The sequence below is a fragment of the Anomaloglossus baeobatrachus genome, chromosome 6, assembly GCF_048569485.1.
Source record: "Anomaloglossus baeobatrachus isolate aAnoBae1 chromosome 6, aAnoBae1.hap1, whole genome shotgun sequence".
NCBI classification, from domain to species: Eukaryota; Metazoa; Chordata; class Amphibia; order Anura; family Aromobatidae; genus Anomaloglossus; species Anomaloglossus baeobatrachus.
The window spans coordinates 319,484,699-319,503,623 of record NC_134358.1 but is presented as its reverse complement, the minus strand read 5'-3'; the positions used below and the strand labels follow the sequence as shown (position 1 = coordinate 319,503,623).

Genomic DNA, 18,925 nt, shown 5'->3' with positions numbered 1-18,925 from the left:
GTATAGGGGTTAAAGGGTTTCAGGGTTCTGGGGGTCCTGCTTGGTGAGTGGCTTCCCTCTACCCTCCCCATTACAGCCCATCTGAGTCTGTGGATCCAGGCAGGCATTACACTCCTCTTGTCGCTGCAGCCACTTTTTCAGTTTACAGTTTTAAAGTGACAGATCTCTGCCTATACGCACATGTAGAACTGTCAATCCAGGATAGTGAGTGGGGGAGAAGCTACTGGGAACTCTATCCGAGTAGTCTGAGCGCGGCTCAGTCCTGGGCAGCTTTGAAGGTTATGTTTTTCTTTGAAATGCTGCAGCGTTTCTGAATGAAACATACCTGGCTGAAATCGTACAGATACCAGCATATCAGCTGCCAGGTTGACTTTCATTTCAAATTTTTATTTTGAAATAAACTGTAGGTTTTATTTTTACATGTCAAAAGTCCACAATTGTTCTGGTTCAATTTGTTCTCATTTCTTGGTTTACCCCTCTCCTGGTGTTTCTCATTCTACTATTCTCATCTGCCCTATCACATTTTGGGTGGTGTAATATATATGTTCACCTTTCACTGCAATTCCTTGCTGGCTATACCTCTATGTGGAAAGTTGTCTACAAGTTCCAGCCATTCAGCTTAGGAGTTTATCTTTTGGTAAGCTCTAGTTTGTTTGTTTTCTCTCGCAGCACCTATTTCTTTCACTTTATATGAATGTGTTTTAGTGTCTTCCTGCACATCCTCTTCTATCCTAGTTGGAAGTGTATGGAGTCCTCCCCTTTCGTCCTTCACAAGGTACGAGATGCTGTTAGTTGTGCGGCTAGAATCTTTCTAGTCTGTAAAGAAACCTGTTGAGCGAGAGCACATGTTCTCCCTGTATCTGGTCTTCCCATTTTTCCTTTATCAGTGCGTGAGAGTGTTTAGGTTTGTATGCATTAGTCGCTAAAAATTCATGGGGCAAACTAATAAACAACATGGTATTACACATGCATGTTTAAAAGCAAGCAAAGCTTTTAAAGGGAACCGTCAAGTACAAAAAACAAAACACTATTTACCTCCAGATATGGGGTTAATCTGCAGGTTAATAGCGTTCTGGTACCGTATGGCTGCTGCACTGAAAACCCCGCAGCTGGGAGGAAATTTTCTTCATTCCTCACTATAGCCTCAGGCCCAGAGTCAAAAGCGTGGTTCCAGTCACTGATTAGCAAATAGTGGAGGATAGCTGCCTGTAACCACGCCCCCAGCCATGACTGACAGCCAGCTTTGAATTGATGCAATGCTGAGATGGCTCTCAGTCAGTGCCGGAACATGGTCACAGCTGTCGCTCACTATGTGCTGTGCAGTGAATGAAACCACGCCTCTACGACTAAAAGTCTGAGGCCGGTGGGAGGAATGAAGATAATTTAATCCCAGCAGCAGGATTCTCAGTGTGACAGTCGCACGGTGTTAGAACGATATTACTATGACAGGTTCCCTTTAAAGAGTCACATTTCTAAGCGAAAATGTTTAGCGAGAACAAAACACACAAATGAAAGTCTTCTAAAGACATGTTATTTCTGTGCTCAGGATTCACATTCAGATCTTGCTCCTAATTGTAAGGCTTAAGTGATTACTGCCCACATAAGCAGTAGGCTGGTACATCAATTCTTCCATAAATATACCTTTTTTTCCTGGTTTAAAATGTTCTATTAGTTCAGTCTATACATCCAGGATATTAGTCATAGCCAGACTGAAATGTTAGGCCTTCTCCATAGCCCACGCAAATCCACAGTCACCTAACAAATTACTGCAATGGCACATTGCGAATATTTATTGTTTCATTGTCATTACTGCACACCTCCACCATTATTTATAAAGATTTATCTTTTCTTTCTTTGGGATCTCACAATGTAAGTCTAAAATTAAGGGTTTATACTAGATGACTAAAACGTCATATGAAATGTGAAACCTACAAACAATTACTGAACTCTTCGGAAGCAAAAGCAATAAACAAAGAAATGCATGTCAGTAACAATAGATAGGAAAAACAAGTATGATAGATGTACAAAAATGTAATATATGAAAACTCCAGTTACCACAGGAAAGTATCTGACCATGCACAGAAGAAAGAAAGTATGTACCTCAGTATCATACTGACTACAGATTATCACAGACTAGAAAAGGCAGCATACCATCGCTATATAATCTTAAACTGATTATCCAACAACCTCACCAATCCACAGAATAGATAATAAATACATGAATGCTAGCGGTCTGGCTGCTGAGACCCCCACGGATCCCTAGAACAGAATGCCAAAATGGCCCTGCATGAAGTAAGCTTTACTGACCATGTTGGACCACTGATTCATTAAGGCCTAAGCCACACGGCATGAAAATCGGTGCGAGTGGAGTGCGATAAAAAAACGCATTCCACTCGGTCCAATATTAGCCTGTGTGTGAGCACCCATGAGCGATTATTTTCCCAGCCCTAATCGGACCAAGAAAAAAATCGCAGCATGCTGCAACTGTAATGCGATCCTTGTTTCTCTCGCACCCATTCAATTGTATTGGGCGAAAGAAAAATCGCACTGCACTTGCAGTACTCCGGTGTACCGCGAGTGAAGGGCGTGAATGGCAATAGCCGGCTACGGAGGAGAGAGGGAGATAAATCCCTCCCTCCCCTCCTCAGTGCCGGCCCGCCCCCCACAACTGAGGTCCGCTCGCATGATCGGTCTTCAGTCGCAGGGACACTCGCATGACACTCGGCTCTGCTGTACTGCCAGCGTGAGCCGAGTGTCATGCGAGGGGATCGCAGTAATCCCCGTGTGGACCCAGCCTATATGTCTATAGACATTATAGACAATGATAGAAACAAAGTAAGGGAATATGATCAAGGATTGAAGAATCAACAAAGCCAACTTCTGATGTACCAAAGACACTATTACCCATAGCGGAGTATAAAGAGACATAAGAAAAACTCATTTTTTAAGTCATCATCAACATTAAAACTTGAACTTTTAAAGAAAGCATCAACTAAAATCTCAGCTCCAATAATAGGTCAAATTTAGAGGTTGACACATTGGGTCACTACTTAATTCCACTATACAGGGGTGCTGAGTATAAGCAAACCCAAACTGCAGAGCAGCCAATCAACAAGCTTTTCAGCATGGAGAAGATGTCTGGACGCTGCTGGGAAGAAAATAAATGAAAAATAGGGGTCCCCCCTTTTTTTGATAACCAGTGCAGGAAAAGCAGACGGCTGTAACCCTCAGCTGTCAGCTTTACCTTGGCTGGTTATCAAAAAATTATTTATAAAGTTTAAAAACAAAATGGCGTGGGGTTGCCCCTATTTTTTTTTATAACCAGCCAAGGAAAAGGAGACAACTGGGGGGCTGATATTATCAGGCTGGGAAGGGCCATTGTTATTTGGCCCATCCCAGTCTAAAAATAGCAGCCAGCAGCCACCGCAGAAGTAGCGCATCCATTAGATGCGCTCTTCCGACACTTTTGTCCAGCTCTTCCCGATTGCCCTGGTGCGGTGGCAATTAGGGTATTACTTTTGGATATTGATGACAGCTGTGAATTGACAACAAAAAACTGATGGCATTCCCAATATGCAGTGTGAACAGGTGAAAAAGTGAACATGAGATATAATAACAAAAAATACATACATTTCTGTAAGCTAAATATCTAAATTTTTCCTAGATTTCCTTAAGCAGTAATACATGTCTATATTCTTACATTCATGGTTTGCATGCTTTAGCATTTCAGAGTGCAACTGCTTTTTCTTTTTTTTATATGTCATATTCAGTTATGCACCTGTTCACACTGAATGCTGGGAGTGCCATCAGTCTTTTTATCTAGATTATGGAGTCATGGCATCAGACTGTGCACCCCTTACCCATTACCTAGAGGCGATTTTATTCTCTATTATTCTCTAGCAGGTTCTTATTCGTCCAAACACATAGAGGTTTTTAACCCGAGAGAGCTGTTTGAGTAGATACCCAGTATTATGAGATATGCCTTGACGCGACTACTGTGCAGATATAGAAATGGCCATTTTTGTATTCTAAATATCTCAATTTTCCTAGATTTCCGTAAGCAGTAATGCATGTCTATATTCTTACATTCATCAAGCCCAGGGGTTAGTAAAAAAATTGCTTATTAGTATAAAGACTTCCTCGCTCACAAATGTATTAATTTAAAAAAATCCTCAAAGTTCTGAAGTATTCTAATGGTGTAATGTCTCACGACATCCATCAAATTGTATGAATCCTTGTTTTCAGAACGAGGCTCCATAGGTCATGCGTTGTCAACAGCAGGCATGGAATTTCTTACACTTGAGAGAAATTCCATGCCTGCTGCTGACCACAAGTAACCTATGGAGCCTTGTCAGTACGAAGGTCCATAAGTCACTCGTGGTCAGCAGTAGCTGTCTGCTTTAGCTTGGCTGGTTATCAAAAATAGGGGGGACCCGAAGCGTTTTTTTTTAAATTATTTATTCCCTATCCACACTTGTTTGTAGGACAATTATCCTGCTCTTACCCCTATTTTGCTGTCATTTGCAGCCCTCTGGCCTTTACTATGGCCATTTTACAACACCAAAGTTTTGGTCCCCATTGACTTATATGGGTTCCGTCGTCAAGTTCTGGTTAAGTCCAGGTACAGATAGAACTTTTAACTAAAGTCCAGCCAAGCCCGGTGAACCCGAACATCCGCGGGTCCGCTCTTCCTTAGTACTGAATGTAAAATTCCTATACATGCTAAAATACCACGTCATAAATCTTTGAAAAGTCAAAAATGGCAACTGCATTAAAAGGTAAAAAGAATTAGAATTTATTTTAGGCAAGTGGGGTTCAGCCACACACAAAACAGACTGAATTCCAGGCTCATAAAGGAAGGTTAAGATATAAGAACATACTTTTACAACAGGCATGGATTCTGAGAAAATATTGTACAAGAATCAACACTGTATGATGCTGGTAGAGTCATATGAAAAAGTTTGGGCACCCCTATTAATGTTAAGCTTTTTCTTTATAACAATTTGGGTTTTTGCAACAGCTATTTCAGTTTCATATATCTAATAACTGATGGACTGAGTAATATTTCTGGATTGAAATGAGGTTTATTGTACTAACAGAAAATGTGCAGTGCGCATTTAAACAAAATTTGACCGGTGCAAAAGTATGGGCACCTCAACATAAAAGTGACATTAATATTTTGTAGATCCTCCTTTTACAAGAATAACAGGCTCTAGTTTCTTCCTGTAGCTTTTAATGAATTCCTGGATCCTGGATGAAGGTATATTTGACCATTCCTGTTTACAAAACAATTCCAGTTCAGTTAAGTTTGATGGTCGCTGAGCATGGACAGCACGCTTCAAATCATCCCACAGATTTTCAATGATATTCAGGTCTGGGGACTGGGATGGCCATTCCAGAACATTGTAATTGTTCCTCTGCATGAATGCCTGAGTAGATTTGGAGCGGTGTTTTGGATCATTGTCTTGCTGAAATATCCATCCCCTGCGTAACTTCAACTTCGTCACTGATTCTTGCACATTATTGTCAAGAATCTGCTGATACTGAGTTGAATCCATGCGACCCTCAACTTTAACAAGATTCCCGGTGCCGGCATTGGCCACACAGCCCCAAAGCATGATGGAACCTCCACCAAATTTTACTGTGGGTAGCAAGTGCTTTTCTTGGAATGCCGTGTTTTTTTGCCTCCATGCATAACGCTTTTTTGTATGACCAAACAACTCAATCTTTGTTTCATCAGTCCACAGGACCTTCTTCCAAAATGTAACTGGCTTGTCCAAATGTGCTTTTGCATACCTCAGGCGACTCTGTTTGTGGCGTGCTTGCAGAAACGGCTTCTTTCGCATCACTCTCCCATACAGCTTCTCCTTGTGCAAAGTGCGCTGTATTGTTGACCGATGCACATTGACACCATCTGCAGCAAGATGATGCTGCAGGTCTTAGGAGGTGGTCTGTGGATTGTCCTTGACTGTTCTCACCATTCTTCTTTTCTGCCTTTCTGATATTTTTCTTGGCCTGCCACTTCTGGGCTTAACAAGAACTGTGCCTGTGTTCTTCCATTTCCTTACTATGTTCCTCACAGTGGAAACTGACAGTTTAAATCTCTGAGACAACTTTTTGTATCCTTCCCCTGAACAACTATGTTGAATAATCTTTGTTTTCAGATCATTTGAGAGTTGTTTTGAGGAGCCCATGATGCCACACTTCATAGGAGATTCAAATAGGAGAACTACTTGCAAGTGGCCACCTTAAATACCTTTTCTCATGATTGGATACACCTGGCTATGAAGTTCAAAGCTCAATGAGGTTACAAAACCAATTTAGTGCTTTAGTAAATCAGTAAAAAGTAGTTAGGAGTGTTCAAATCAAGAAATTGATAAGGGTGCCCATACTTTTGCACCGGTCAAAGTTTGTTTAAATGCGGATTCCACATTTTCTGTTAGTACAATAAACCTTATTTCAATCCAGAAATATTACTGAGTCCATCAGTTATTAGATATATGAAACTGAAATAGCTGTTGCAAAAACCCAAATTGTTATAAAGAAAAAAGGTGAACATTAATAGGGGTGCCCAAACTTTTTCATATGACTGTATATACCATGTAGCCGCGGTGGGCAATTTATTTCCCAAGGGGCCACATCAGAGACGGTGACTGTTGTGGATGGCTGATCCAATTATACAAACTTAATTCTGCTCATTATTATTGTTTTATAATTTGAGTTAATATTGAGCAGAATTAAGTCTAGTGACTCACTGCTTCTGTTAATACATGTTACAATAGGGCTTATAACATATGTTTTACCCTGTTGTAGCTATTAAAAACATATACTTTGACTGCTTTTTATGAAGTTTATATAAAGCAACAAATTATTTTGCTCCTTTAATTTAGCCTTTGTATCTTGATCAACAGATTGCAATATGCTGCCTCCAGAGTCCCCACACACAGTATGATGTCCTCACACATCTCCCCACATAGTATGATGTCGCCATACATTATGATGCCCCTACAGAGCCCTCACACATAGGATGTCCCAACTAGTATGATCTTCCCACATTGTTCCCTGCACTGGATGCCTCACGGAGTATGATGTCCCTCACGCAGTATGTCACCACAGAGCACCTACTCCACCACACAGTATCTTCCTCCTCATACAAACCATTTACATAGTATGATATCCCCACACCATCCCCTGTATAGAAGGAGGTCCCCACATATGATCCTTAGAGCACTGCATAATGTCCCCATACACACACACACTTCTTAAAGAATAGCATGCTGTCCCCACACATGCAAATTCGAGCACATCCTGATGTCACCACACATGCCCCTTTTGGGCACAGCATGATGTCCCCACAATTTAGCACATTTTATTGTGAATTAGGATGAGAGAAAAAAAAAACAGATACACATCTTACCCTGTTCCCCCAATGCCTGGGTCTGCACTGTGCACTGTGTATTGTAGTGACATCATCATGCCTACTGTGCTCCTGAGAATGCAGATATCTGTCAAAGTGAGATAACATGCAGGGGTTCAAGGCACCACTGAATCCAGCCCTCTCACTGTCGTGTTCTGGGGGCCCCAAGAGAACATTGAAAGGGCAGCATGTGGCCCGCGGGCCCCACTTGGCCAAGTCTATTATATAGTGAAGGTGTAGCAGTTACTTAGCTGATGGATCCTTGACCTCCTGTGTATTCTCCTTATAAGACTAGAAAAGAGACATGCCATGTAGGCATGACTCTATATACAGTAACAAAGAAGGATACTCAATCCTCAGTGTTCTACTTTCTTGAGTAAGCCTGTAAGGGAACTATAATATTAGGAAAATAACTACGGTAGTTTGTCTGCACAAAGGACACAACCCCTAGTTACCATAGGGTGGTTTTACTGAGGATACAGAGGTGTCAATTGTGACACCTCGGCCTGTTGCGTCTGAGCGTCAAAGTGTGGGTAGATGGCCATTGTAGCCAGGCTGGATTCCCTACTTGCTATATGGAGGGGCATGGTTAGAGACACAAACTAGTTAAAATACAAGGTGCTTGTCCCTAAATCAGCCCATGGTCCAGTCACAGATGAACAATTGTAATATTATTATCTAGGCCAGGGGTCTCAAACACGCGGCCCGCATGCGGCCTTTCAGGCTGCTTCATGCGGCCCACAGGACTGTGCCCCTGTTCACTATCGCGGCTGGTGCAGGGGCCGCAGCCACTGTCTGCACTTTGTTAGATGACTGTTTTGCCGGCGCTGCGCTCTCAGAGTCACGCGCTCTGCGCGCGCAGTGCCGGCAAAATAATCATCTAACATAAAGCACAGACAGTGGCTGCGGCCCCTGCACCAGCCGCGATAGTGAACAGGGGCACGGGCCTGGGGGCCGCATGAAGCAGAGATAAGGCAGCCAAGGGAACGCGGGACAGGTGAGAAGAATGTGTGTGTGTGTGTGTGTGAGTGTGTGAAGGACGGCACATTAACCCCTTAGCGACCTATGACGTACTGGGTACGTCATGGCTCCCTGGTACTTAAGGACCCATGACGTACCCAGTACGTCATGGCGAGATCGTGGCCCCGGAGCACCGGTGGCTGTGATCGCTTTGCATTGCAAATATACCTTAGATTCGGGGAGGAGGGGACCTCAGGAGGGGTGGTGTCTCCTCCCCGAACCTACGGAGGCTGTGATTGGCTGAGCGGCGTTAGTCAGCCAATCTCAGCCACTGTAATGTTTTAGCCAATGTAAATGGCTGAAACATTGAAATCCAGCCATATCAGTGCAGCTGTAGCACTGATCACTGGCTGGAGCTGGGTGACCTCAGTTTCACCCGCCCCCAGCTCTGATTGGAGAGACCGGCCTTGTGACTGATTTCTCCAATCACTGTAGATCTGGGGCCGGAGACCACCCCCTCAGCTTCACTCCAGCGTCTGTGGAAGCTGAGAAGAGCGATCGGTAAGTTATAGCCACTGCCCCCTTTCAGCCGCCGCCACTGCCCACCCCGAACCATTACTACAGGATGGGCACATTACTATAGAATAGGGACAAGGTGATCACATTACTATAGGATAGGGACAAGGTGGGAACATGACTACAGGATGGGAACAAGGTTGGCACATGATTACAGGATGGGGACAAGGTGGGCACATGACTACAAGATGGGGACAAGGTGGGCACATGACTACAGGATGGGGACAAGGTTGGCACATGACTATAGGATGGGGACAAGGTGGGCATATTCCTACAGGATGGGGACAAGGTTGGCACATGACTATAGGATGGGGACAAGGTGGGCATATTCCTACAGGATGGGGACAAGGTGGGCACATGACTACAGGATGAGGACAAGGTGGGCACATGACTACAGGATGGGGACAAGGTGGGCACATGACTACAGGATGGGACAAGGTGGGCACATTACTATAGGATAGGAGCAAGGCTGGGGACATTACTATAGGATGGGGATAAGGCTAGGGACATTATAAGGATGGGCATAATACTATAGAATGGGGACATTACTATAGAATGGGGACAAGGCTGGGGACATTACTATAGGATGGGGAATAGGATGGGCACAGTACTACAGGATAGGGACATTACTACAAGGGGACAAGGATGAGAAACATTACTATAGGATAGGGATAAGAATGGGACAACTATATAATGGGGACAGTACTACAAGATAGGGAGATTGCTACAAGGGGACAAAGATGGGGAACATTACTATAAGATGGGGACAAGGCTGGACACATTACTACAGGATGGGCACATTACGATAAGATGTGGACAAGGCTGGGGACATTACTATAGGATGGGGACAAGGATGAGACACATTACTGTAGGATGGGGACAAGGATCAGTAAATTACTGTAGGATGGGGACTAGGATGGGGCACAATACTACAAGGGGACAAGGATGGGCACATTACAACAAGATGGGGAACATTACTAAAAGATGTTGGCCAAAATTTCTATATAGTGATAATTGTAACAATATTAGTTACAAGAAAGGGATAAAATGTAAAAAAAAAAAAAAAATTAGGCATGACTTTTTTTTTTTACCATCAAAAATTATTTTTTTTTATATTTAAACAAAGAATGTGCACATTTATTATAATAAGTGAAAAATGTTCAAAACCAGTGATCCAAAAGGTGTGTAAAAAAATATATGTACTAATAAAAATGTCACTTTGTCCTGCAAAGAATGCGGCCCCCCCAAATTATTTTTTTCCTCTCTGCGGCCCATACACCCAGCCGAGTTTGAGACCCCTGATCTAGGCCGTCCTTGAAACTTGAGCCCAGAGCCAGGTATATAAAAAGATGGGGTACATAATTGGAAGGTGTACACATTTGCGTATGTCTGTTATTTTATAACTGTTCCGCATATTTGTTTGTCGTTTTTATCCATACTTTTATACCATTTTATTGTACGCACTGGATTTTTTATATTAAAGCTTAAAAGTTTAATAAGCTTGATCCTTATATGCTCTAAAGAATCAAAAGCCTTACATAGAGTGTGTGACCCTTTTGATTGTCAGACAGTAGTATATTTTGGGAACTCACCACCCCATGTACAGGTGCAATGAGAATATTATCAAAAAAATTAGTTTATTTCAGTAATTCAATACAGAACGGTAAACGCAGACATTATATAGCATCATTACAGAGTGATCTATTTCCAGTGTTTATTTCTGTTAATGTTGATGATTATGGCTTACAACCAATGAAAAGCCAAAAGTCATTATTGCAGAATATTAGATTATATAAGACCAACTGAAAAAAAGAATTTATACTCAGAAATATTGGCGCCTACAGAAAAGTCTGTACAATAAATGCGCTCAATTCTTGGTCGGGGCGCCTTTTGCATGAATTACTGCATCAATGCTGTGTGGCATGGAGGCGATCAGCCTGTGGCACTGCTGAGGTGTTATGGAAGCCCAGGTTGCTTTGATAGCAGCCTTCAGCTCATCTGCATTGTTGGGTCTTGTGTCTCTCATCTTCCTCTTGACAATACCCCATAGATTCTCTATTAAGTTTAGGTCAGGCGAGTTTGCTGGCCTGTAAAGCACAGTGATACTGTGGTTATTAAACCAGGTATTGGTACTTTTGACAGTGTGGATAGGTGCCAAGTCTTGCTGCAGAATGAAATATCCATCTCCAAAAAGCTTGTCAACAGAGGGAAGCATGAAGTGCTCTAAAATTTCCTGGTAGACAGCAGCGCTGACTTTAGTCTTGATAAAACACAGTGGACCTACACCAGCAGTTGACATGGCTCCACAAACCATCACTGATTGTGGAAACTTCACACTAGAACTCAAGTAGCGTGGATTGTGGCCTCTTCACTCTCCCTCCAGACTCTGGGACCGCGATTTCCAAATGAAATGCAAAATTTACTTTCATCTGAAAACAACACCTTGGACCACTGATCAACAGTCCAGTTCTTTTTCTCCTTGGCCCAGGTAAGATGCTTCTGGCATTGTCTATTGGTCATGAGTGGCTTGACACAAGGAATACAACAGTTGTAGCCCATGTCCTAGATATGTCTGTGTGTGGTGGCTCTTGACGCACTGCACTCCAGCAGCAGTCCACTCCTTGTGAATCTCCCCCAAATTTTTGAATGGCCTTTTCTTAGTAATCCTATCAAGGCTGCAGTTGTCCCGGTTGCTTGTGCACCTTTTTCTTCTACACTGTTTCCTTCCATAAATTTTCTTGGATGCAGCACTCTGAGAACAGCCAGCTTCTTTAGCAATGATTTTTTTCTGGTTTACCCTCCTTGTGGAGTGTGTCAATGACTCCCTTTTGGACATCTGTCAAGTCAGCAGTCTTCCCCATGATTGTGCAGCCTACTGAACCAGACTAAGGGACTATTTTAAGTGCTTAGGAAGCCTTTGCAGGTGTTTTGTGGTAATTATTCTAATTTTCTGAGATAATGACTTTTAGGTTTTTATTGGGTGTAATCCATAATCATCAACATTAACAGAAATAAGCACTTGAAATCGATCACTGTGTGTGTAATGACTCTATATAATATATGTGTTTCCCTTTTTGTATTGAAAAACTGAAATAAATTAAGATTTTGATGATATTTTAATTTATTGAGATGCACATGTATCTGATGAGTGGTTGCAACGTGTTTTGTGTTGAGGATGTAATTTATGCTCATTTTATAGCCTATACAATAAGTTGAGTACTGGATTGAGAAGATGGAGATAAATTAACCCTTCCAGGTGGACCCAACGTCACGTGCTGAAATGTGTGTACGTAACTAAGCCTAAGCAGCATCGTCAAAAATTTTCAACATGTAAATGCATAGTAAAAACTCACAGGAATCCATCTTGGCATGATGATACACTTGGGGTACTTTTCCCCATACAACTACCTGCACTTTAGACATTGTTTCTATTTCCAGAATTGAGGAATTTATTATAGATATTGTGATAGCTTCTCTTTGTTCATTATTAGGCATTGATTGATTTTAAATAACATTGCTGCTACCCGCCTATTTTATGCATTCTCTATACTTGTACTGTGGTTGCATCCAATACATGCCTAATTGTTAAAACCCGTCTTAGTTTTCCATTCTCTATACTGGTACTGTAAATATTATTTATAATGCTTTGCTTATATAGCACCATCATATTCCATGGCGCTTTGCAGACATCATCACTGTTCCCCCGTTAGAGCACACAATCTACGTTCCCTATCAGTATGTATTTGGCGTGTGGGAGGAAACTGAGGAAACCCACCAAACACAGGGAGAACATACAATCTCCTTGCAGATGTTGTCCTTGGTGAGATTTCTGTATATATTAACTCCTTCCCACCAAAGCCAATTTTAACTTTCCTGACCATTTTAATTTTTCCAATTATGACATTATGTGGTAATAAGCCTGGAATGCTTCTACATATCTCAGCATTCCTGAAAGAATTTTAGGTTATTGAAATGAGCAATCATTCAGAAAAAACATTTTAATTTTTAAATTTTTTTGCCAAATTTTCCAGTTTTTAAACTATTAATTGTAAGAGGATTTCATCCCGAAGCGCATGCAGTCCTTTTATATCCATATCCAGCAATAACTTTACAAGGTCAGTCCAATCCTCCGTTACTGAGAAGTCAGCGTTTTATTTTATATGAAAATGGGGCTGTCACATGCTCACAGTGGCCTTTAAGCGCAGTCCTCCAGCCTGGACGTCTTCCCTACGACACGATTGCATGAAACCGATGGGTTGCTCTAATAGCTGGATGCTGGCTGAATGCCCCTGTGTCTGTCATGTTATCGATTCTGAGATGTTAAACCTGTGGCTGGGCATCATAGAAGGCAGTGATTTTTACTATGTGGGTATTGCTGTATATACCATGTTTCCCAGAAAATAAGACACAGTCATATTTATAACCCTGAAAAATGCGCTAGGGCTTATTTTCAGGGTAAGGCTTACTATCGGGGAAACACGAGTTGGGAATCAGTTTACCACCCCAAAAAGCAAACCCCTCTTCCCAGAATCATACTTACCAGACCCCGGACGTTTACGTTGCTACCAGGTCCTCCTGCGATCTTTGGCAGGCTCTCCCAGCAGGTATGCTGCACAGCCGTCCTCCTCTGCTTCCAGCTCGGACTCACACACATCAGATTACACACACACACACACACACTAGATCACATACAAACACACACACCACATCCGGTAATACCTATTGCTTACGGCCGGCAGGGCAACCTTAGAGACAGTAAAGTGGAGCACAAGGACCTGCAGTATGCAGTAGTGATGCTTTTTTTTGCCATGAGGTGTAGATTGGATGCAGGAATATGGTGAAAACATTTCACCACTAAATCTGCATCTCTTGGCAAAAAAACCCCGCAGTTTTCCGCCAGGAGATGCAGTTCTGTGAAGTGAAAGAGTTCATTGAAGTCACCTAGGGTCAGGTTACCTGCGAATATGGGTAGAGGAACGTGGGAACCAGCAACTGTGACCGCAACTTACCTGAGTGACATCCCCACTGATTGCGCGGCTCATTCATTCTCTGTCTGAACCTCACAGTGGGTGGTCATGCTCTATGGTGCTTGCTGTGAGCTTCAGATGTAGCAAAGTTGAATCGTCATGGGACCTCATGTGGATTACGTAGGACCTGCAGGGGTGTTTTGGGGGTTCATAAAGGGGTGAAAGAGGGTGTTTTTTGGGCAGATCAAAGTGCGCATGAGCAGGACCTCAAACCTGGCGCGTGTGTATGATATAGATGCGTCATGCTCCGCGGCTTCAGAATAAAGAAGACCGAGATGGCCGAAAGGGGAGGCGCCAGTCCTGGAGAATGCCGCCACCCATCCGACCGTTGTGCACCGGAGCAACCTTCTAGGTATTATAAAGTGTTTTTTATGTTATACCCAGCAGCCTGGGCTCTTATATACAGCATGTTAGAATGCTGTATATAAGAACCTAGTGGTGGTGGCCGCAGCTTATAGGGCAAAAAACTGGTGACGGGATCCCTTTAAATGAGATCGTGGGAGATCTGACATCCCCACCAATCAGCTGAATACTGCAACTCACAAGAAAGGTATTTAAAGTTAGGAGATGAGATTTCACTGGAATTTTTTTGAGAGGAGCCATACCACTTTTTAAGAATGTTTCTGCTAACAGTAACATGGAGGCCCCCTACATATTTCTGTAAACAGAAAAGGGGCCTGAGAAGGGGCTTGGTTTTGTGAATCGACATGCAATCCAACCCCAAGAAAACAAACACAAACAAGCATCAGGTATATATGCTTGTTTTGCAAGTACAGTTAATCATATACCTCTATGTTACTATTGCAACACCAAAAAAGTATGGAATTATGGAAATTAAAGGATAGACATGTTAACAACACGCAAACTATGAAAAATGTATTAATTCTCAAAACATCACAATTTATTCAGTATGAAGCATGAGCACCACACACAGAAATACACACATATTGACATGAAGAAACCAAAATCAGCTCATGTAGAAAAAAACAGCTTCTGAGAAACTTTGGATAAATTGTCATACCAAGAGTTCCACAGCCAAATCATTATAGTGCTGAGCATTTAGTGTACCTGGAATGCAGACTAGAAGGGTACAGCTACCAGACATTATGCCATCCACACCATAATCCCGAGACTAGGATCAGTGTGATATTCCTTCATGAATGCCTCTTCATGGCATTACCCACATAGTTTCCAAACCAATCTCCAGCAAGCATTGAATAGCAGCCAAAAGCAGGACTCATTTCTGAAGAGGATAGACCTCAATCCCAGCCTCCATATTTCCATTAATGCATCAAGTCTCCATCTGGAGACCAAGTGGGCAATGCCATGAAGATAACTTCAAGGAGGAACACCACTCTTGTCCTACTCATGGGATTATGTTGTGGGATGACATAATGTACAAAGATTGGACCCCTCTCAACTTCATTCTAGGTACAATGATTCGTTCTATGGCCATTTCTTCAAACTGTCCCATAACCTGATTTTCAACACAATGCCAAGCTGCATGTTTCTTGATGATTTGTGTGTCCAAGTGTATTCAGTGTGGCAGACGATTCCTCAGACAACCATTAGTAACCTCATTGATAGCATGCCCCAGAGTCTGTGTTTTTATGAACGTTGCTAATACTCGATACTGAATAACTTGAGATATTTTGAAAATTGTTTATATTTTTTAGCATTTGCATTTCATTAACATGTATATCTATCCTCTAAATTCCATGACTATTCCTTCTTGATGTTACAATTTCAATGTTGAAGAATATATGTGTGCAGAATATCCAACTAGTGCTCTAGAAAGAATTTTGTTACTAGTCATGAGACAAAAAATGAGCTTCAGTACAAGGTAAAGCTTTGGCAGTACGTACATTATATCTGGGAAAGAAACGGAATCGGGTGTACTGCGGCCATTTCTGTTACATGTTCTGCTGAGGTAACAAAAGCCAAACCCTAAGCCATTAAATATTACCAATCTATCTCAAGTCTTAGAAAACCAATTTAAATTCTCAATTCATCATGCTTCTGTGGTTGCTTGTAATTAAAGCACTTCACATTTAAGTCTACAGTCTGCTACAATAAAACTTACATTAGCTCTGAAACTCTGCTGAGAGCCATCCAGGAAACGGACATTGCAAACCACTTCGGACCTGTTTTTCTCCTTTGGAAGTTCAGTTGCTCGAATGTTGTTTATCCTTCCACCCAAAGCACGCAGCCTGGAGTTCATAACTAACAATACCCTGCAAAGAAGAAAGAAGATTTGTTAAGTAATCTCAAGCATTTTCAGAAAGACATTTCCTCAAACTAACAAATTAAGCCTCTAATAAAGTAAAGTATTTGTTATTTCCATTCAAATGTTAATGTTAAAGAGGTTGTCCTACAAATAAATAGATTTTATATCAAATGGTGAAGGAAAAAAAAACAAAAAAACACATGCTTTTGCCATTTGTTTCTAGTTTTTGTTTTATTTCAGGTCAGTGCAATAACAGTGATTCCAAACATATTTTTTATTGATTGAAAAAAAATTATGAACTCTGTTAAAAAAAAAACAAACAAAAAAACCATATATACACACACACAATATATATATATATATATATATATAGATATATATATATATATATATATATCTATATATATATATATATATATATTGTGAGGTAGCGAACACCAATGTTGTGGATGGTCGCAATGGAGAAGGATCCCTCTGTGATATTGAACTGAAGGTGTGACAGTGGGACTTGTAGTTCCACAGAACTTGGGTTGTAATTAAGGGTTAGGTTCCCTTTAAACTGTGACCAGTGTGATGGACAGAGCTGGAGAATCACATACCTCCACCTGTGGGTGTATCCGGTTGGGTTTTAAGAGACTGTTAGTTTTAGAAACAGGGGGAAGCCTGAGAGTGCTGCACATGGAGGATGTGTGCTGGAGATCTCAGTCTGTGTGAAGACTAAAGAGAGACTCCTGGAAATCAGTCCCGGTGATGACTGGGGAAAAATACTGCAGCCTGGCTGGAGAGGGCTGGAGGCTGCAGGAAGCAACCACAGTGACTTGTGTTCGCTGGCTGGAGCCAGAGTGTGGAGAATCCACTATGGACACTTAATTGGACTGGAAGCCCACGGTATGTGGATGTTATATTTTCCCTTAAGCCAGGAGAGGCTTCATTGTGTTTTGGAAGGGCAGTTTATGTTGGTTACTAATAAACTGCTGCATTTTTGAGAGAGACTGTGTTGCCTGTGTATGCCAAAGCTACCCTGCACCGTTGCAAGCGAGTAAAACCCCTGGGTTGCGGTAAGCAACGTTCACAATATATATTTATATATATATATATATATATATATATATATATATATATATATATATAAAATAACTGATGGACTGAGGAATATTTGTTTGAAATGAGGTTTATTGTACTAACAGAAAATGTGCAATCTGCATTTAAGCAAAATTTTACCGATGCAAAAGTATGGGCACCTCAACATAAAAGTGACACTAATGTTTTGTAGATCCTCCTTTTGCAAAAATAACAGCCTCCAGTTGCTTCCTGTAGCTTTTAAGGAGTTCCTGGATCCTGGATGAAGGTATATTTGACCATTCCTGTTTACAAAACAATTCCAGTTCAGTTAAGTTTGATGGGCGCCGAGCATGGACAGCACGCTTCAAATCATCCCACAGATTTTCAATGATATTTAGGTATGGGGAGTGGGATGGCCATTCCAGAACATTGTAATTGTTTCTCTGCATGAATGCCTGAGTAGATTTGGAGCGGTGTTTTGGATCATTGTCTTGCTGAAATATCCATCCCCTGCGTAACTTCAACTTCGTCACTTATTCTTGCACATTATTGTCAAGAATCTGCTGATACTGAGTTGAATCCATGCGACCCTCAACTTTAACAAGATTCCCGGTGCCGGCATTGGCCACACAGCCCCAAAGCAGGATGGAACCTCCACCAAATTTTACTGTGGGTAGCAAGTGCTTTTCTTGAAATGCCGTGTTTTTTTTGCCTCCATGCATAACGCCTTTTGTATGACCAAACAACTCAATCTTTGTTTCATCAGTCCACAGGACCTTCTTCCAAAATGTAACTGGCTTGTCCAAATGTGCTTTTGCATACCTCAGGCGACTCTGTTTGTGGCGTGCTTGCAGAAACGGCTTCTTTTGCATCACTCTCCCATACAGCTTCTCCTTGTGCAACGTGCGCTGTATTGTTGACCGATGCACATTGACACCATCTGCAGCAAGATGATAAAGCAGGTCTTTGGAGATGGTCTGTGGATTGTCCTTGACTGTTCTCACCATTCTTCTTCTCTGCCTTTCTGATATTTTTCTTGGCCTGCCACTTCTTGGCTTAACAAGAACTGTACCTGTGTTCTTCCATTTCCTTACTATGTTCCTCACACTGGAAACTAACAGTTTAAATTTCTGAAACAACTTTTTGTATCCTTCCCCTGAACAACTATGTTTAAAAATCTTTGTTTTCAGATCATTTGAGAGTTGTTTTGAGGAGCCCATGATGCCACTCTTCATAGGAGATTCAAATAGGAGAACAACTTGCAAGTGGCCACCTTAAATACCTTTTCTCATGATTGGATACACCTGGCTATGAAGTTCAAAGCTCAATGAGGTTACAAAACCAATTCAGTGCTTTAGTAAATCAGTAAAAAGTAGTTAGGAGTGTTCAAATCAAGAAATTGATAAGGGTGCCCATACTTTTGGACCGGTCAAATTTTGTTTAAATGCGGATTGCACATTTTCTGTTAGTACAATAAACCTCATTTCAATTCAGAAATATTACTCAGTCCATCAGTTATTAGATATATGAAACTGAAATAGCTGTTGCAAAAACCCAAATTGTTGTAAAGAAAAAAGGTTAACATTAATAGGGGTGCCCAAACTTTTTCATATGACTGTACATATTATATATTATGAATTTTTCAGAGCAGCACCG

At 41.6% G+C, this 18,925-nt stretch overlaps 1 protein-coding gene across 1 annotated transcript in view; it reads right to left on the bottom strand.

Moving 5' to 3' along the window:
* PTPN3 (protein tyrosine phosphatase non-receptor type 3) overlaps positions 1-18,925 on the bottom strand; it is a 421,949-nt gene that overhangs the window by 308,535 nt on the left and 94,489 nt on the right. Inside the window, exon 2 of the mRNA XM_075314923.1 lies at positions 16,064-16,214. Coding sequence (XP_075171038.1) covers positions 16,064-16,201 — 138 coding nt within the window. The 5' untranslated portion in view covers positions 16,202-16,214. The remainder of the gene's footprint in view (positions 1-16,063; positions 16,215-18,925) is intronic.